At 37.6% G+C, this 21,867-nt stretch overlaps 1 protein-coding gene across 1 annotated transcript in view; it reads left to right on the top strand.

The window, feature by feature from the left end:
• Nucleotides 1-21,867, top strand: part of SLC5A12 (solute carrier family 5 member 12) — a 44,226-nt gene that overhangs the window by 4,181 nt on the left and 18,178 nt on the right. The window contains exons 2-9 of the mRNA XM_029208485.1: nucleotides 2,942-3,007; nucleotides 4,225-4,276; nucleotides 6,696-6,763; nucleotides 10,287-10,441; nucleotides 10,559-10,699; nucleotides 15,391-15,520; nucleotides 16,921-17,009; nucleotides 21,061-21,173. Of these exons, the coding sequence (XP_029064318.1) occupies nucleotides 2,942-3,007; nucleotides 4,225-4,276; nucleotides 6,696-6,763; nucleotides 10,287-10,441; nucleotides 10,559-10,699; nucleotides 15,391-15,520; nucleotides 16,921-17,009; nucleotides 21,061-21,173 (814 nt within the window). The remainder of the gene's footprint in view (nucleotides 1-2,941; nucleotides 3,008-4,224; nucleotides 4,277-6,695; nucleotides 6,764-10,286; nucleotides 10,442-10,558; nucleotides 10,700-15,390; nucleotides 15,521-16,920; nucleotides 17,010-21,060; nucleotides 21,174-21,867) is intronic.

The raw sequence follows: 21,867 nt of genomic DNA, 5'->3' as shown, positions 1-21,867 counted from the left end.
GGATTTTTTGGTCCAACTTCCTTTTGTCATTGGCTGAAAGACAATGATAACACCCCCAAGTACTTCTAGTCTGCCCTGTGCAAGGGGTGAGATAAAGCCCTCAAGCAGAAAATCATGGTGCAATTAGATGCTATCAACATGTACTGGGACAGAGAGTGCCAATAAGCTCCAGGGGTCACACCCACAATGACTACTACAGTCACTAAGATCCCACTATATTCCTGTCCCTGCACTTGACGTTATCGTACACTATACCATTAGATCCTACAAATGCCAATTTTAGAAAGAGGTGACCATCGTTCAGTGCAATAAACTAATCTTTCCAAGGACATGTGATTTGAACCCATGTTGTCTTCAGCTTAAAAGTTTTGCACTGTTTTTTATCCTATGATAGCTGAGACTTTCAGTTTCTCTCTCAGTGACTTCCTTATTTCTTTAAAAATATTTTCCTCATACCTGGTGCCCTCAGTCACACATCCACCGGATTATCACCTGACTCACAGTGTACTGAATGTGTTGTCTGAAGAAAGATGGTCTGAAAATAAGGTGGTTCTTTCCTTGGGGGAAGGATTGAGCAGTAAATTGGGAGATGTGGATTAGTGTGAAACTGAGTCACAATTCTGTCAAGAGGAGTCTTTTCTAGGGTTTCAAAGAAGGTTCCACCTTAAGCCATCAATCAACACTCACTTATGTATCATCTCTAGGAAAAGGACACATCAGTAAACTCCTGGGTTAATCAGAATGATTTTTCTTAAATTAGGTAAGAACTACTACCAATTAGAAATTACTACCAAGAACTACCACCAGGATATTAAGTCCTCAAGTCATTTGCTACTTTTAACATTTATTTTGTTCATTCAGTACATGTTTATCATGCACTGGAAGACAAATACTAGTGCCTTCTAGAATATTTGTTCAGGAATACCTTTCTTGACCTCCAACAGTAAATCAGATCCATCTGTTTAGTGTGTTCACAGCTCCCTGTAGCTTTTCTTTTAGTACATACCATCACTGTAACTTTACTTTAGTATAAATTTGTTAATGGTCTCCTCTAATCTGTAAAATCCTTTGTGACATGAACTATATAATATTTGCTATCATTGTATAGCAGAATGCCATATAGAGGGCAAGTAATAAATATTTGTTTAATGAATGAATACATGAAAGACGAAGATAAAATGAATAAAATAAGACCCTGTTTACATGTACCAGGGAAAGTAAGTGTGGTAAGCTGAAAAATGCATCCCCCTCCCTCTAAAAATCATAATAAATGTTCTAATCCCAGGAACCTGTGACTGTTACCTTATATGGTTTAGAAAAAGAGATCTTTGTAAAGTTGAATAAATTAAGGATCTTGAGATGGAGAGATTATCCTGGTTAAACCAGGTAGGCCTTAAGTACAAACACATTTATATGAGGGAGGCAGAAGGAGATTTGACAGACAGAAGAAAAGACAGTGTGACCAAAGAGGCAGAGATTAGAGTGATAAAACTAAAAGCTAAAGGACTGCCTGCAGCCACCAAAAACCCCAAAGAAGCAAATTCTTCCCTAAGACCTCCAGAGGGAGCAAAGCCCTGCCAACACGTTGATTTTGGCCCAGTGAAATTGATTTTGAACTCCTGGCTTCCAGAATTGTAAGAGAACACAGTTCTGTTGCGTTAAGCCACCAAATTTGTGATATTTTGTTACAGTAGCCATACGAAACAAATACAGTAAGATATGCGAATCCAACACTAAAATACAAGGCAGCAGGTGATCAAGTGTTATTACGTATGAAAGAAGTTTAATATAGTTGCCCTAAATGCTCAGAGGAGAAAGTATGAGTAGGAATAGGAATGGCAATTGGGCTATCCTTTTGTTTATTTGTTTGTTTTTAACATTTTTATTGGAGTATAATTGCTTTACAATGGTGTGTTAGTTTCTGCTTTATAACAAGGTGAATCAGTTGTATATATACATATGTTCCCATATCTCTTCCCTCTTGCGTCTTCCTCCCTCCCACTCTCCCTATCCCACCCCTCCAGGTGGTCACAAAGCACCGAGCTGATCTCCCTGTGCTATGAGGCTGCTTCCCACTAGCTATCTACCTTACGTTTGGTAGTGTATATATGTCCATGCCACTCTCTCACTTTGTCACAGCTTACCCTTCCCTCCCCATATCCTCAGGTCCATTCTCTAAGAATTGGTGAATTTGGAGAGAGGGAGGCTCTCTCACAATGAAAATCTGTCTACACAAAGGACAAATCTGCAGAGTACAAAGCATGCTGGTTGAATTATACATAATGATTTTATGTGGAGAGTAAATCATGTGAGGGTTAGTGATGTGAGCTAAGACAGGAAGAGTGTGGATCAGACAGTAGAGGGTTTAGAATGTCAAGCCTGGGATGTGCATTTTGTTTTGTCAATGATAGAGAATCACTGGAAAGTTTGAGGAAAAGCATGACATGACCAGAGCTCTGCTTTAGGAGAATCAATGCAGCAGGTGTGTGGTTGGTGGAATGAGTGGGCAAGGCTTGGAATTAGAGAGGTCAGTTAGGGGGCTACTGCATTGATCTGGGAAAGAGGAAAGGAAGGCCTGAGCTGAATTTGGGGACAGTGGGGATATAAAAGGAAATAATGGCTTTAGCATATCCACTAGGAAGAGCCCTGGATAATGAGCCAGAAAATCTGGTTTTTATTGAAGCAATAACAATTTAAAAATAAAAAACATTTATCTTCTCTGACCATCAAGGGAAGCTTGAGCAAAAATTGAGTTTTACTATATCTTTGACTTTAAATAATCCAAATTTGTTTCCTTTTCTCCCAAGTACAGATAGCGTAAAATCATGTTATAAACTAAGCACTAAACTCAGAGAAATACCAAGAAAACAGAAAACCTTCTTAGCAGCCCTTACATAAAACTTGCTGATTCTTTGCATGTCCTTCTCTCTGTTCTTTCTAGTACTTACAACTACGATTCAACAAACCAGTTCGCTATGCAGCCACAGCCATCTATATTTTGCAGACGGTAAGGGGTAAGGGTTGCTGCAGAGGTGGATTGGGGAGTGGCAAGTATGGGTTTGTTTATTTCAGGGGGCAATTAACACAATTAAAAGAAAGATTCAACACTAAGAAGAAACTACTTTCTTCTAAGGATAGCACTTTCAAGACAAATGATTCTATCAAGGTATTTCCACATTTCATAGACCCCATATATCTGTACAAATAATGACAAACAAATATATATATATACATTAAACCACCAAGGGAAAAAAACCTTTTTCTTAAATTTACTTTGAACTCTTATTTAACCTGTTCATGTTGCTTTTGATATGAAATGATCTGGTAACTAATTCTGTTTTGTTTTGTTTTTTTACTAGTAAACTATGTTGAACCAGAAATACCCGTTTTGCTGAAAATCTGTTTAAGACTATACTCTCAAACCAATATTCCCACATTCCCCTTTTGGACTCCTCTCCTGGGTTCTAGGGTGCCCTCTTTCTGCTCCACACTTGCCTGTGGGACACCCTCAATGCATTTCCCGTGACTCACCAAAAACTTTCTGCTAGAAGTTAACTCCCTTCTCTTTTCTAATCAAAACTCCCACTCACTGACTGAAGGATTTAAGAACAAGAAAAGGAGGGAAACACTGCTTCTTGACCTCTCCATAGATATTTGCCTTTTAAAACCCCACATGGATCTCTAAATGGTGAAATTTCATTTAAAATTAAATGGGACTCCATCCACTTCCATCGGTGTAGTAGCTGCAGGTCTGGGAGCTTGAAGATATACCCCCTATGAAGATCACCCATGTTGGTAGTTTTCCCTACATGGTGCCCTAATCACGGATTATTTCCATCTCCACTCTAAAATTTATATTTCAAATTGCTAAAATGTGTTTGTGTCATGGTGATATGTGTATGATGGGGTAGTGGAAGGGTGAATCAAAAACTTAACTTGAACCCTATTTTCATATCCTTCAGAAATATACCAGATCTAGCCATAAAATCTCAAAATATGCAGCCATCTTAAAAGTCCAACACTCTTCCTCCATCGCGTGCTTATTATCCCTTCTGCAAATTAGTTACAATAGCCAAGGATTTCAAAACAAGAGTGCCTGGGATTGAAGTGTTTGACAAAGAAGTTTAAGGAAATGTAGCTCTAAGGTCGTAAGGAATTTTTTAGGCAGACTTACTTTCTGTGTCACTTTTCTCACTGTTCACCTGATTCTTGTCTCTCCACCAGATTCTCTACACAGGAGTGGTGGTATATGCTCCTGCTCTGGCCCTCAATCAAGGTGAGCTAGCGACACTCTCGCACTGTCCACCATTTTCATACATGCCTTGTCACCTTAAGAAATATACACACAACATCTTGTTGAGGAGACATTCCTGTGGTGAGGGTGCTTGAATTACTGTAGTTGTCACAACATAAAGCTCTATAAACTGAACATTGAAAACAATGTAAATAACTAGTTACTTGATTTTATCCACATGGTTCCAAACACCCAATGTGATTATTGCTTGTTTTCTAATCACTGAAGTTATGGCAATTTTTTTTTGAAGTATGGTTGATTTACAGTATGTTTTGTTAGATTGTACATCAAAGTTATTCAGTTGTATATATATTTTTTGCAAATTATTTTCCATTATAAGTTATTACACGATATTGAATATAGTTCCTTGTGCTATACAGTAAATCTTTGTTGTTTATCTTTTTTTTTCTATTGGAGTATAGCTGCTTTACAATATTGTGTTAGTTTCTGCTGTACAATGAAGTGAATCAGCTATAAGTATACATATATCCCCTCCCTGTTGGACCTCCCTCCCACCCTCCCCCCCAATCCCACCCATCTAGGTCATCACAGAGCACCGAGCTGATCTCCCTGTGCTATACAGCAGGTTCCCACTAGCTGTCTATTCTGCGCATGGTAGTGTATATATGTCAATCCTAATCTCCCAATTCATTCCACCCTCCCCTTCCCCACCCCCCATGTTCACATGTCCGTTCTCTACAACTGCGTCTCTATTCCTGCCCTGCAGATAGGTTCCTCTGTACCATTTTTCTAGGTTCCACATATATGTGTTAATATACATATTTGTTTTTCTCTTCCTGACTTACTTCACTCTGTATGACAGTCTCTAGGTCCATCCCCATCTCTACAAATGATCCAATTTCATTCTTTTTATGGCTGAGTAATATTCCAGTGTGTATATGCACCACATCTTCTCTATCCATTTGTCTGTCGTTGGATATTCAGGTTGTTTTCATGTCCTGATTATTGTAAATAGTGCAATGAACACTGGGATACTTGTGTCCTTTTTTTTAAATTTTATTTATTTTTTATACAGCATGTTCTTATTAGTAATCTATTTTATACATATTAGTATATACATGTCAATCCCAATCTCCCAATTCATCCCACCACTGCCACCCCCACCCCCACTCTCCCCCCTTGGCATCCATACGTTTGTTCTCTACATCTGTGTCTCTATTTCTGCCTTGCAAACCGGTTCATCTGTACTTTTCTTCTAGATTCCAAATATATGCGTTAACCGACAATATTTGTTTTTCTCTTTCTGACTTACTTCACTCTGTATGACAGTCTCTAGGTCCATCCATGTCTCTAAAATGACCCAATTTCATTCCTTTTTATGGCTGAGTAATATTCCATTGTGTATGTGTACCACATCTTCTTTAACCATTCATCTGTCTATAGGCATTTAGGTTGCTTCCATGACCTGGATATTGTAAATAGTGCTGCAATGAATATTGGGGTGCATGTGTCTGTTTGAATTATGGTTTTCTCAGGATATATGCCCAGTAGTGGGATTGCTGGGTCATATGGTAATTCTATTTTTAGTTTTTTAAGGAACCTCCATACTGTTCTCCATAGTGGTTGTATTAATTTACATTCCCACCAACAGTGCAAGACGGTTCCCCTTTCCCCACACCCTCTCCAGCATTTATTTTTGTAGATTTTTTCATGATGGCCATTCTGACCGGTGTGAGGTATGTATAGTAGTGTGTTTCAGTAATCTCATACTACTAACTTATCCCTACTCCTTCCCTTTCTCCTTTGGTAACAGTAAGTTTGACAATTTTGTATGGTACATACACAACCACTAAATAAGGTCATCTATAATATATGGTCCTTTCCCAGCAATCTCATGAAGTTGATACTCTGAATACATGAGTAAAATGTGCTTGTAGTAATTATTCTAAGATTTATACCTGACCCCTTTGAAAGAATAGAATCCTAGGGAAAAAAAGGAAAGAAGAAACAAAAGTGAAAGAAATTTAATAATAATACCTGTAATATTAGAAGTCCTCAGTATTCAATTTAATTGTGCTATGTGATTATAATGAGAAATATTTATTCATGGTCAACGTTTAGGTGGTTTCAAAGTACTCAGACTAACTTTGTTAAGAAAAACAAACAAACAAACAATTGGGGCAGAGATTGGAAGCTCTAGAATCTTAAGAGGAATAATTTGGCTTTTAGCATTACATGAAAATTATGGGCTGGGTTGAGGTATAATAATGTAATAAAATAATCTTTATCAGAGGTGAGAAAATTTAATGAGACAACTCTAATTTGATTTCCATTTGTGCACAAAGAACACAGACAAAAATATTGTGACTTTTTCCTCATAAAGTTTGTTCTTTTACTTTCCTTAGAGAAACTTCTTTCAATATTTTTTCTCCTTTCATAGTGACTGGGTTTGATCTCTGGGGCTCAGTGTTTGCAACAGGAATTGTTTGCACATTCTACTGTACCCTGGTATGTATCTGGCTGTGAAAAAGTATTTAGCACTATCTCCTAATATGGGATAAGGGCTAATTTCCAACAACAGGGCATCTAAGTATAGCAGAAATTGCTATTCCACAATTAAATAGAAATATGCTGGCTTATCTATCACAGTTTCCAGAGGAAGGTGCCATTGTTTTGTTTAAAATTCTTTTCAGTACCAACCATTATTAGAATTTGGGCTCTGGGCTCATTTGAGAAAGCCATGGCTAAGAGAAGATTTAATGACAGAAGTATCTCCGTGTTCGGAGGGTAGGTGACCATATACAACTACTGAGAAAAAAAAAATGTGCTCATTAACAGTGATTATAAAACATAGGTAGCATTTATACTTCACTGTCTACTGGTTGAGGAATACAAAATGCATGATTAGTGACTCTGAAGTAACTTCCCATAGGAGGATAAATAGATGCATTGCTTAGCAACAGTAATGGAAACCAGAAACAATGGAATAATATCTTCAAATCACTGAAGGAAAACAATTGCCAGTTATAATTGTGTATTTAGCAAAACTATCTTTCAGAAACTGACTGTCAAGAACTGAGAGAAATTACCTCTAACATATCTTCCCCTGAGAAAAACCTAGAGGAAATACTGTGGGAAGAAGGAAAATTATCCAATTTTTGTTGGAATAAGTAATGATAAGAAAATAAAATAGTAAACATTTAGTAAGTCTAGTCAAACAATTTCCGTTGCTTAATGAAAACAACAATAATTTTATAGTATGGTATAATTTATATAGTATCTAATAATATAGTTTATAATATAATAATAATGATTACTATTATATGTAATTTTGCGATTAAGAAAAAGAATAACTTTCATTTGGACATCAATAGCATGTAAATCAGGAAGAGAGTAATTAGACTTAAAGATATTTGTGGGGTTTTTTTTTGCGGTACGCGGGCCTCTCACCGCTGTGGCCTCTCCCGTTGTGGAGCACAGGCTCTGGACGCGCAGGCTCAGCGGCCATGGCTCATGGGCCCAGCCGCTCTGCGGCATGTGGGATCTTCCCGGACCGGGGTGCGAACCCGTGTCCCCTGCGTCGGCAGGCGGACTCTCAACCACTGCGCCACCAGGGAAGCCCCTTAGAGATTTTTTTAATCCTTGAATTGCTGGGGATTAAGACATTTTAAAAATTTAGACTCTAAATGAAAAATTCATGGCAAAATTTCAAGCGGACTCATTTAAATAAAACAATCAGAGTAGAAAAAGGGAATTAAAACAAAGCAAAATAAAACTGCAATTGATTTAAGCAAGAGAAGAAAAAAATACAGAAAAAGTAGAACAAATAGAAACCAAAAAGATGTCAGAAACAAGTCTGGATACTTTAATAATCACAATATACAAAAATAAACTAAATGTACTACCTCTTAATTGATTTCAGTGTTTCCCTCCACCCTGCATGCCTCTGTTAACTTAATCTTCTTAAAACAGCCATCTCTTCACGCCACTTGACTGACCTAATTCTCTCCTTGCTTCCCATTGTTCACAGGATAAAATGTAAACTTCTTAACCTAGTGTTGGAAATCTTTCAGTCTGTGAGTCAATCCACCCATCTAACCTCTTCTCACCACACCTTTGTTCCACCTCCTACCTCTTGCCGGAACACAAGCTTCAATGTCTCACCAAACTGATGGCTCATTTATCTAACACTTTTGCTCATAGAGCAGTTTCTTTACTCTGTTAATCCTGTGGATATGTAGCCTAGCTAAGATAACCAGTGGAAGAGATTTAAAAAAAAAAGAAAGAAAGAAAAAAAGAAAGAAGTGATTCCTGCCATCCAAGAGTTTGCAATCTAGGGAGGTAAACAGTAGAACCAAAACAACAGACTGATTAAAATACCTAAGTGACACTCAAGGCACAGTCAGGATTGTAGATGAGTGGTGTGTGGGCGTGTGTGTCTCTTGCTGTATGAAGGAGTCATAGAATCAGAGAAGTTTTCATGGTAGCTTATAGTTACCTTAATCTGCCTTTTGAAGCACATTTGTTAAAGTGGTGATGAAGTGGTTTGTTCTCTTGCCCCAGGTCTAGCTCAAGTTCAAGTTTATGCATATAAACCATGCCAAGTAGCCTCTGAAAACTGAGGTCTTTGATATTTGGTCTTCATATCACTAAAATATGATATTGTGATTTGGGTTTAGAAGTCTTAATGTCTTTAAAGAAAATCAAAATACCACTCTTGGAAGGTGGAAGTAAGAGATTGAATATTTCTCAAATTGGAAATAGAACAGAATATAGAAATACAATGCATGTGGAAGGGACTTTTATGTCTATTTTTAAATTGCATTTTAACTTTACACGAGAAATGATGAGACAAATCCAGTGTCTTCTTTCTTCTCAAGATAAAGATGACGCCTGTCATCTTTTCACAGAAGTTCTTGACACTCTGGGGGAGTAACCGGGGGTAATTCTATTTTTCAACGTTAAAAATACCACATCCTTTCATTCACATAGTGCTTATTCATTTTCAAAGTACTTTTAAAATATATCACTTCATTTAATCTTTCCTAATTTGCTCATGGCACCTTTGCCATGTTCCTAAGAGATTCTCCAGCAGCCTCTTTCTTTCCTCCTTTCTTCTTGCCCACATAGTCCCAACTAGAATTGTACATTGGAATCACCTGGGGAGCTGTAAAAACACTTAGAACTGGGTCGCAGCCCAGACCTCAATTTATTCAGAATTCCTGGGGATGGGGCTCAGTCATTGGTTTTTTTGTTTGTTTGTTTCCAAATTCCCCAAGTGACTCTAAAAAGGATCCAGGTTTGATAACCACTGCTCTAACCTATTGCTGAATCACTGTCTCCTGAGGTCTACTGTTAGATTCACCCTCCTGACACTCTGGTTTGCTCACCTCATTATTTGACCATCCTTTAGCTCTTAAAACACCTTTCTCCATGAGTGTCTGGAATCTATCATTCCTTCCTAGTTCTTTTCTTCTTTTTCAGTAGCCTACCATCTCAGTTTCCCCAAATTTATTCACTGCACTAACTTTACAAAAAATAAAATCTCAAATTGTACAAGCAAGACCCAGGTGATCATCCTCAATAAACCTGGCACATAAAAGGTGCTCAGTGATGAAAGAAAGAAAGAAAGGGAGGGAGGGAGGCAGGAAGGAAGGAAGGAAGGAAGGAAGGAAGGAAGGAAGAAAGGAAGAAAGAAAGAAAGAAAGAAAAGAAAGAAAGAAAGAAAGAAGGAAAGAAAGAAGGAAGAAAGAAGGAAAGAAAGAAAGAAAGAAGGAAATAGACAAAGAAAGAGGGAGAGAGAGAGAAAGAGAGGGGGATGGAGGGAGGGAGGGAGGAAATAAGGAAGGGAGGAAGGGAGGGAGGGAGAGAGAAAGAGAGAGAGATTGAGAAAAAGGGAGGGAGGGAGGGAGAGAAGGGGGAAGAAAGGGAGAAAAGGGAGAAAGAAAGATGCATTAGCAGAGAGGTTGTGCAGAAATGGAAGAGTTGAGACTTCATTTTTAAGAACTCACATCCATTCTCTTCATTTCAGGGAGGACTAAAAGCAGTGGTGTGGACCGACGCATTTCAGATGGTTGTCATGACTGTGGGCTTCTTAACAGTTCTCATTCAAGGATCAGCCGATGCTGGTGGATTACACAATGTATTAGAGCAATCAGCAAATGGATCTCGACTAAATATATTTGAGTATGTCCAATGCTACTTTTTCTTTTGTAAAGATTTAGCCATATGACCTCATCACCTAAAATAATATTTGGGCATCAAAGGAATGTATTTGTTCACTCACTTCTCTCTGCCTCATAGCTTTGATGTAGATCCTCTCAGGAGGCACACTTTTTGGACAATCTCAGTGGGAGGAACTTTTACATGGCTTGGAATCTATGGAGTTAATCAGTCGACCATCCAGCGATGCATCTCTTGCAAAACAGAAAAACATGCCAAGCTGTGAGTTATTAATGAACATTTCAATGTTTTTTCTCTGCGCTTTATATGCTTCAAATGTGTTTGTGTGTGTGCGTAAAAGAGAGAAGGAAACAAAGATTCATTTAACCCTTTCAACAATTTTTTGAGGCAGGCATTACTATTCCCTTCTCCACAAGGAAGTGGCAGTGCTGGGATTTGAACTTAGATCTTTCTGTCTGCCTTTGCTCACCATCATTTGCTGCTTTCATTTACTGAGAAATTACTGGGTTAAATTAGGTGCTGTGGGAAGCAATGCAGAAAGAAGGAGCACATATTTCTTACTTACAGTTTCTGTGATGAGATGGCCCTCATCACTATTTCCATCCAGCATGTGGTCTCTTCAATTACTATTTTTATTTAGATGGATGTACGGTAAAAGTTTCCAAGGAGACGTTAAAAGAAGAAAACCCAAGGTAATGAAGCAAGTCGTAACAGAGCTTCAGCTGCTCTAACTCCTGCCCGGATAACCAGTCACCAGTTTTACCAGGTCTGCTTACTCTGAAGGACTCCACAGAGTTGCAACTTAAGGCTTTTTAAAACCAAGCAATTCATCCCACCTTCTAGAATGGAGACCAAAGGAAGTTATGCACTTTTATTATTTTTTTGTAAGACTGGCAGAAATAAGCTAGAATTTCATTGAAAATGGGCATTTCATCCTCATTGCTGCTACCCAAGGTTCCAACCTCTGCAGACTTGTCAGAATGCCGTTAACTTTTCTTGGAGTGAGAAACAGCCATTGTGAATATTTCCACAACTGATCATAAAATACTTTCAATGCATAGTTTCTTATTCAGACAGAATAATGGATATGGATATGGTTCAACATTTTGTAACTTGAATTTCAAAAGGGAATATATTACTTACATAGTTAACATACCCTCAGAAGGAAGAAGTGAAAACATTATCCACTGTTCTATCAATTCACTGGTAACATATTCATATCCTATTACAATAAATAATATTAAACTCTCTACACATGTGATCATCACTTTCACAAATAGTTGAATTACTAAAAATGTATTTAGGATCAAATATAATTTTATCTTAAAATTCACTTAAAATTAGAATTCATTTAAAATTCTGCATTAAAATAAATTAGAGTTGACGATATCTGATAAGGGAAGAATCATTAGGTGAAATAAATAATAATTCTCTGTTAAATCAAGGGGTTTTTTAAAATATTATGTGCTTGTGTTAATACTGTTTATTCTTGTGAGCATACCTAATTCCTCCCTATTATTATAATAGTACCTAAAAGTTAGGAAATGTATTTTTTTCATCATTTTTTCAAGAGGCCAATAATAGTACTTTGTGCTTATTAAGTATTGATTACTTATTGAACAAAGTAATGCTTCAAGAAGGTCATGCTTGAATGTGTAAGCACATAAATGGACACATATATACATAAGAATTTATGTGTGTGTGTGCATGTGTAGGGGTGTATATATGTATATTCCGGCATGTGTACTTGTGCTTGTGTATCTTTGGATCTTGTTTAGTGGATTGGTTTAAACTAAGCCACCCATTCATAATAGTTTCTTGGAATTTGTTACATTAGTATTTGATGGGTATGAAAACTGTCAGAAAAGGAGAGATACTCACAAAAGAAAAAATATATATAATTTCCTAAGCATTTAGGACTGCCATTCCTGTTTCCACCCATCCCCACTCCCATGGAAGGACCAGAGCTATGATGGGAATTTTGTTAGAATAAGGAAAGATGAAAAAATAAAAACTGTCTTTAGAAAAGACTTCCCTGTAAGAATCTTAGTTGATTTAGTTGATACAATTCAGGAGCGAGAAATCAGTCCAAATGGTCAGTATGGTTGAAGTGCACACAGCTGGAGGGGAGATCGCTATAGTGGGGATCCAGTGGGACCTCTCATTTGTCACGCAACTGGAGCCTCAAGGACACTTCCAGGGCAACTGGGGTCCACTCAGAGCCAGCTGCCAACAGACTCTTATCTAGGAGATTCTATAGAATGTTGATTACGTGCATCACTTCTGCTCAATTATCTGAGAGCCTGATGTAATTAGGACATTCCATCAGGGTTTAGAAAAATCTCTGCATCATAGGTAGGTGAAAATACACCCATAAAGTTCACACTGAATGTGGCCGTAGGTTAAAACCAGAAGTGACCCATTATAGATGCATTTAATTGCATGGCCAGAATGGTGATTACTCACTAAAGACAGCTTCATCTTAAGCCAGATCTTCTTCAAACTTAGGAATAGTATCACTTACCAAATCATTTTAGACGTGCTCCCTGGAAGCTGCTTTGGACGCTTTTGTTTCTAGACTTCAGTTTACATTTCAGGACTGCAGGTAGAAGATGATGCTCTGACGGCAGGAGAAGCTGGTGCAGGTTACCACATCCCTTCCCATCACCGTCTCATGTCCCAGCTAAGATGAGCACATCCACACCCAGTCACTTATGTTCTATTCTCTTTGCCTTTGTTTATTTTCTTTATATCTTTTATTGCATCTAAAATCACCTTGTTTATTTATTTCATTTTGGTGATTATTACTTGCCTCTAATCCCAGAATATCATCTTCATGAAGGTGGGCTCTGGGTTGCTCACTGCTATGTCCTCAGTACCTGGAAGAACCTGGTACATAGTGATGCTTCATAAATATTTTCCGAATGAATCGATGAAGTGGCTTAAGTTGCAAACAGGAGAATTAGCCATGTAGAGAATTAAAGTCTATCTCTAAAGAAAAAAATAAGTTCAAATACAAGGGCTTTAACATTCTATTACACAATTTTGCCACTGATTTCTCATTTCCCATAGTTGACTGGTGAGTTTTTAAAATTGTTTTGAATAATGGCTATATAACCTATATGTGGCTGTATAACCTCTATATATTTTTATGGAGTATAACTCATTCAATCTTCATATTAGTCCTATAATAAGAAGTAAGGCAGGTATGTTAACACTCTTTTTACGAAGGATTTAACTGGCTCAGAGTCTTAGTGACTTGTCTGAAGTCACACAGTTGTTAAGGATAAAGTCTTCTGACTCCAGGTCCGATGCTTTTTCAAAAAAGAAATGATGTAAAGAGTATAACCACATTGTAAAGAATTTCTATCTTTCATTTATTCATTTAATCATTTTTAACAAAAATAAAATAATTTATGTCTGCTATGTGCAAGCACCATTGTGTGCTCTGGGGACATAGCCCTGTGTGTGTTCAAGTGGGGTAAACAGATAATAAACAAATAAATGTATTATACAATTTCAGATAAGGATAAATGCTATAAAGATGTAAAGCCGTATAAGGAGTAGAATCTAATGAAAAAGCAGGGAGTGACCTTTCAGGTAAAGAGGCCTATCCAGGATATGGCCTGAGATAAGTTTGAATAGAATTTGTCTAAATGGCAGAAGTAAGAGTACAGCAAATTCAGTTTGCAGACATTGACCATTTCATGTATCAAATGTATTCCCCAAAGGCTACGTCTAAATCAACCTTTTTCAAACAAAAGCAAACAAACAGCTAAAACTCAAAGATAAATATGGTTGGAATAATCCCAAGGAAGGAATTTCAGAAATAATACCCTTTCCTAATGTAAATAATGTAAAATAAAAATTTCCAGATGGGTTGATTATTTAATATATTTGCTTCATAAAAGAATACTTTGATTTAAGGGTTTTCTGAAAGTCAGGTACACCTGTACAGCAGGGCTTTTAGGGGGCTTTGAAATGAATATGTGTCCTTACATTTGAATGTGAGTGCATCTGAATCCCTTCAAACAATGGCTGGACATGGTTTGAATGAAATGAAACATTCCCAGGAAATGCCTCCTGTTGCTCTTTGGGCCCCCTGCCCCTGAAACTCTCTCCAGAGCAAGATTGTTTGTTCTCTCACTGATCCAGTGTGAGGCCAGCCGACTTTCAAGTCTTCCCTGAGATTTAGAAGATGTGTAATATTTTGACTTTCAAAGAACAGTATGAATACAAAATAACCATAGGATACTACAAATGCACTCAAACTGAAGTTAAACAGAATGTTATAGAATAAAAAGAATTGTTGTAGAATAAAAAGAATTGCTCCAAAGAATGTGGGGAAAATGACTTTAGGTTTTTCATACCTTCTATTGCCTTTTAAAAAACTGAACTTTAAACTTCATCTGATTTAACCTCCAAAGCGAATATTTCCAAAACGTGTCTACTTCTACATTTATCTCATCATTCCTCTGGAATAAAAGATGTTAAAATGAAAGTTGGCTTTTTGACAGTTTCATGAATTGAGTGGGGGGAAATTACTTGAAGTTATATAATATGAGTGATTGATACATGAAATTTCATCCAAGGAAATAGACCTCACACTACACATTGCAACTTTGCAGAAAAGCTATTTCAAAAGCAAACCCATCAAAAATCCACCTTGTTCAAATTTCATAATCAGTCTAAAACTGTAACATGCCCAAACAAAAGAAATGCAAAAGTATAAAAAGTAATGATTTTTAAAAATTGAAATATAATCGACTTGTATTAGTTTCAGGTATATAACTTAGTGACTTGATATCAAAATATATACATTCTTGAAGGCTATAGAATTTTATTTTATAGCAAAAAGGCCCCCCAGATTTTACCTTGAGTCTTTGGTAATGCCCTGACCACACTGTGATATGACATAGAGTCTACCAGTAGATCCATGTGTTATTTTCTAGAGCCTTGTATTTCAACTTGTTGGGCCTCTGGGTCATTCTGGCATGTGCTGTCTTCTCTGGCTTAATCATGTACTCCCACTTCAAAGACTGTGATCCCTGGACTTCTGGTATCATCTCAGCACCAGACCAGGTATGTGCTCCCTTGGGGCCAGTGGGGAACAGCTGAAATGAGTGTGTTTCTGGCCATCGATGCTGAGCCTTTCTCTTTTTCGACCTGGACCTCTAGGTATTTCCCAAACCCCAAAGACTTGATTTCTTTCCTCTCCTCTTGGATGATATTATCACAGATCAGGTTCTAATACTGGGGAGTGAACATGTAAAAAGAAGGTATCTTACCTTGTCCTTGAAGGCAAGGACTGGGGCCAGGGCAGGGCTGGGGAGAGTGGAAGAGGACTTGAACCTATAGCTTTGGTTTTCAATGCCACCATTCAATTCTTTTTTTCTATCCGTCACAACGTTGGTTAATGATGCTTTAATCTCAGATTGAACAAAATGACCCTTATTTCTATAATGCTTCTGCTCATGTCTTCTCATTATGGCTTAAACAATATCACCCCAATATATTACAGTAAGCATGCTTTTTTAAATTAATTTTTATTGGAGTACAGTTGATTTACAATGTTGTGTTAGTTTCTGCTGTACAGCAAAGTGAATCAGTTATACATATACATATATCCACTCTTTTTTAGATTCTATTCCAATATAGGTCATTACAGAGTATTGAGTTCCCTGTGCTATACAGTAGGTTCCTATTAGTTATCTATTTTATACATAATAGTGTGTATATGTCAGTCTAAATCTCCCAATTTATCCCTCCTTCTCCTTTCCCCCTGGTGATCATAAGTTTGTTTTCTACATCTGTGACTCTACTTCTGTTTTGTAAATAGGTTCATTTGTACCATTATTTTAAGATTCCACATATAAGTGGCATCATATTATATTTGTCTTTCTCTGTCTGATTTATTTTACTCAGTATGACAATCTCTTGGTCCATCCTTAAAAACTCCATTCACGGAGAATATTCTCAGGCGGAGCTATCGTCTCTATCCTCTCCCCCTACATATACAACTGTCCCACTGTGTCCAGTGGCTGCTCCTCTCCCACAAATCTGGCTCCAGAGTAGAACCATAATACCTAGACTCCCTGAAGACCTGTTTTCAGCGTTTGTTTTTAGGATTTAGTTTCTAACATTAAGGGTAAACAGGCAAGAAAATAGCACACATTGCAAACGTAAAAAAAGTTAAAAGTTCCTGAATATTCTAAAGTTCATCCAACATTTTCCTTATATGACTGTCCCTTTCCTATCCCTTCCCCTCCCCTACAGCTGCACCTCAGGTCCATGGAATTGGATTGATCATAACCTCATTTGTTAGCATTTAACAACGATAGTCCAGGCAAATTCCTTTATTGCTCCTTTATTTTTTTCTTTTGTTTTCCCACCTCCTTTTGCTAAAAAGCTACAATACGGTCCCACATTTCAGACACCGCTGATGAGATCACTAACCCCGTCTTGTTTTGCCTCCTCTTCAGCTGATGCCATACTTCGTCATGGAGTTATTTGCCACAATGCCAGGACTCCCAGGACTTTTTGTGGCTTGTGCCTTCAGTGGAACTCTGAGGTTAGTGTCTTGACTACACTTGGCAATAACGTTCTGATGATGAGGATGGTGAGGATGGTGATAGCAAGGCAACCAGGATGACAAAGGTAATGGTGGTCGTCATTGTCAGTATTACTGAGTATTCACTGTGTGTCAGCTGCCCTGCTGGATGCCTTACATGCATTTGCTCATTCGTTGTCACACATTATATGAGGCCGAAACTACTGGTTATCATCAGCTTACAAATAAGGAAACTAAGATTTAGCAAGGTAGATAACTTACCCATGGTGAGACAGTAAACTACAGAGGTGATATGTAAGCCTAGGTCCACCTTTGCACTAGATCTCTCTGTTTATTTTCTCAACCTTGTCTGATGCCAAGTGCCCCCCTGGTTTCGCATCACATGCACACAAGGCAGCTCTCTCTGCTGGCATTTCTCATTCAGCTGCAGTACATTCTTACAGATCTATCCTTTGCAATCCATTCTCTCCATCTTCAATAACACACTCAGGCACATCCATATCCAAAATGTAAGAACATCCATATCCAAAATGTAGACATTATTCTATGTACAAAATTTTTCACACATTTATTCTAACAAATATTTTAGAAGGTTTATATTATGCCAGGCACAGCTGGTGACAGTGGGGATACTTCAGGGAACAAGACTAGCATAAGTATTGCCCTGATATAGAGTTTTCATTCTAGCAGACATGGTATTTTTGAGTATGTTGCACTTCTATTTCATATTAATCAATCCTTTTACATTATGGTTTCTGGGTTCATATCATTCTTATGAAGGCTTCTCCATTCCATGTTTATAAATAATCATCCAGATATCATTCTAGTCTATGGCCTTATTAAATGTTAAAATTATTAAGTCATCTAGACTATACATGGAGTATAAGAACTGAAGTGGAGTTCCTGACTTATTTTCCTTCTACGTTAGTAGACAGTTGTCCCATTATTTTTTAGTAAAAAGCCACATTTTCACCGCTGACTTGAAATGCTACCTTTATCACATCTTACATTCTATTATATATTTGGAACTTTTCCTGGATTTTCTTTTATATTCCTTTGATCTATTTGTGTACAGTTATGACAATACTAATAATTTTAGTGACTAAGCTTTAAAGTTTGATTTAAAATATGTTAGGTTAGTATTTATTCATTATATTTCTTTTACAGAATTTCCCTTGATATCAGATTTTTCCTAATTATTTTCAGTTAATTCTATAGAACTTGGATGTACTCAAATCATAATACCGGCAAATACTTTTGAGTTCTCTTCTTTTCTAATAGTTACACTTCTATGTTCACTGTTATGTAATTATGCTTTGAGAACAATGATAAAAAATTGAGGGATTACAGAAATCCTTGTTTTGTTACGCACTTTATCTTTTTATTTTATTTTTAAATATATTTATTTATTTTTGGCTGTGTTGGGTCTTTGTTGCTGCGTGCGGGCTTTCTCTAGTTGCGGCGAGCAGGGGCTACTCTTCCTTGCAGTGCGTGGCCTTCTCACTGCAGTGGCTTCTCTTGTTGTGGGGCATGGGCTCTAGGCTCACGGGCTTCAGTAATTGTGGCAGTTGGGCTCAGTAGTTGTGGCTCGCAGGCTCTAGAGCGCAGGCTAAGTAGTTGTGGCGCACAGGCTTCGTTGCTCCGAGGCATGTGGGATCTTCCCAGACCAGGGCTCGAACCCATGTCCCCTGCATTGGCAGCCAGGATTCTTAACCACTGCACCACCAGGGAAGTGCCTGTTATCCACTTTAAAGGGAATTGTTCTTGGATTTTACCATTAAATATGATTTCGGGTTTTGGTTTAAAGTATATTATTTATTTACATTTTAAAATATTTATATAAAACTAATAAAATCATAAAAAAGAACAAAAATGCATATATTTATTCTACTTTAAGAAATATTTTTATCAGGGAGAAATATTGAATTTTGGTAAACTATTGGCATTTTTGAAATGAGTGTTTTTTGCTTTTTTAGCTTTTGGCATATTAATATTAATATGTTGACATTTCAAAAATAACGACATCTCTTAATTCATATAATGACTTTAAATTGCTTATGGTATAATTTTAATTTAGTGTTCTGTTGAATTATTTTTACTAATACTCTTTGTAGGATTTTGCATCAGTAATATAAAATCATATTGTCCTGTGGTGTTGGTATTAGTATCTCAAGGAAACTAAGGACAGAAATGATGAACACCAGAGGATCAAACACAAGTAGAGTGACACGCTAGCTTTCATTTTGTCCCTCCCTACAGAGCTTTATTTACTTTTCTTAAAGCTGACTCCAGAATGGAGAAATATAGCTGTCAACAGATTAATTCCTCCATAAGAGAATGGTTGATTCTTTTGATCTCAAGTTCTAAAATTCCAAGAAAGAGACACTGGACAGTACATATTATAGAGAGATTACTATTACTATAACATTAAGGAGGATGTTGGGTTAGGGAAAGGGAAAGACAAGAGTGGGGGGTAGAGTAAAGAGATGGTGGTTGAGAGATAGGAAAAAAAAAAAAACGATTTTCACCATCTTGTAACAGTTTTAGAATCTGATAAATTGACATATAGATAATACGTCTGACCTCAAAAGCAACCCAGCAAAGGTTCTACAAATCTGCTCCCTCTGGGCCAAAATCAGCTTTTTGTTCCCTCCCTCCCAATGGATTCAAGGGTTAACCCTAATGTTCGAAACTTTCAAATGATGGATTTTGAGCCATATATGTTGGGAGCATGGAAGTTTATTTTATTTGATCATCTCCTTTCCTTATTTGACTTGCATGGATCTACAGATAGAAGAGGAGTCTTATAGGGAACATCTATTCTACTAGCTAAAATATTCCCAGTCTAGATGAGGAATTTAATAAGCTTTCATGCTATTCTGCAAAGAAAACTCCAACTTCTTGGGTTTTCTGTCCACTAAACGAGTTTTAGGGCTATAAGACTGAACTCTGGAAAGTCAGAGAGAGAATATCAGAGCTTTTATGTGCTTTTGGTCTTTGCCTGCTTCCTAGTCTTATCTTTGCCCCTTTCTCCCTTATTAATTGCATGCTAGTCACACTGGGGCTTCCTGTTGTTGAATGAAACAAGTTTTCCACCTGTAGGCATTTACTTGTAATTTTCCCTTTGTTCTAAAACATCTTTTTCTGAATTTGCATGGGTCCTTTCAGTACCTATCTTTTTTTTTTTTTTGCGGTACGCGAGCCTCTCACTGTTGTGGCCTCTTTTGTTGCGGAGCACAGGCTCCAGACGCACAGGCTCAGCGGCCATGGCTCACGGGCCCAGCCGCTCCGTGGCATGTGGGATCCTCCCGGACCGGGGCACGAACCCACGTCCCCCGCATCGGCAGGCGGACTCCCAACCACTGCGCCACCAGGGAAGCCCTTCAGTACCTATCTTAACCATCACTTCCTCAGGGAAGAATATCCTAACTTCATATAGGTTTAGGCCTCTGAAAGACATGAATTCATAGCTCTTTGTTATTTTTCTTCATAACAATTGTATAATTGGTTGTTAAATGTCTATGTCACCAAGTAGAGTGTAAGCTCTATGTCTTTCTGGTTCACCATTGTATGCCTAGTACTCAGAATGAACAGATGCATAAATGGTATGAATGAATGAGTGAATGAATGAATGAATGGCATATTGTACTGATTCCTGGATTAGGATAGTCAGTACTTTCTGCCTCAAGTTTAACCTTCACACAGACACACACGCACGCAGACACACACACACACACACACACACAAAATCTCTCTGCTACTGCACGCTAACTCATTTAATGTCTTGTTAGGGGAATCAGTGAGAGTTCCAGCATGGAAGCCTAGCTTCTTCACTGGAGTTAGAGGAAGACATCAAAGAGCATTAAGCACAGAAGCAGCTTTGAAGAGTGAGTAGACAGGTCATGTAGTTCCCCTGAAGTTCCAGAATAAGGACATATGTCTGTCTCTGTTTTTTTCTAGAGCCCTGCCTTGTCTATTTGCCCTGGACACCAGGGCAGGCCGGTCAGCTTTATTTACCTTGGACTATGTTCTCATTTTTCTCTCCCTGTAGCACCGTGGCTGCCAGCATCAATGCCTTAGCGACAGTGACGTTTGAGGATTTTGTCAAGAGCTGTTTTCCCCATCTCTCCGACAAGCTGAGCACCTGGATCAGTAAAGGCTTATGTAGGTACAGCTGGTGGATCTTCTATTCCATATCATGAAATGAACGTGTGGTACGTGTCAAATCCTGCACACGCTATTCAGGGCACTCTGACAGGCACAAGTGCATGTGAAGATACATGAGGAATCTCACATGTCAATTCTTACACTTCTGGAGATACCAGGAGGGCACTAGGAAAGAATGACCAGTTATCTTAGCTTTTACCAACCTTACGTTCGACATTCTTCTGTGTTCATCCTACACCCTAGATTCATCACAACAATACCTCTTGATTATGCCATGTATTGATCCTGTTTAGTCTCTCCACAGAGGAAGATGCTCTGCTCACTATCACCAGTCATCTTGTCTAATAAAGCCAAATTCTCTTCTAAAGAGTCCTTTATTACCAAATATTCTTCATTGGTTTTTAATAGTTTTAGTAGTAATAATATGCAATATAAAATTATTTTATCTATAAGGATATGTTTAATATTATACTTATTTTCATTAAATTATTTATCAATTGCAGAACTAATACCATCTTGTTTTATACTATAGCTTTGCAGTGTCTTATTTAAAATATCTGGTAGAGCAGCTCTTGTCACTTTTAGGTGGAAGTTTTAAATGTTGCGACTGTTTTTTTTCTCTTTTTGCAAAAACAAATTTTGGTCTGTTCATGTTTGTTTATTCTTTCAGATTAAGTTTAAAATAATTCAC

This window comes from Monodon monoceros, unplaced genomic scaffold (assembly GCF_005190385.1).
Source record: "Monodon monoceros isolate NGI ecotype Baffin Bay Population unplaced genomic scaffold, NGI_Narwhal_1 Super_Scaffold_7, whole genome shotgun sequence".
NCBI lineage: Eukaryota > Metazoa > Chordata > Mammalia > Artiodactyla > Monodontidae > Monodon > Monodon monoceros.
This window is presented reverse-complemented; position numbering and strand designations above follow the sequence as displayed.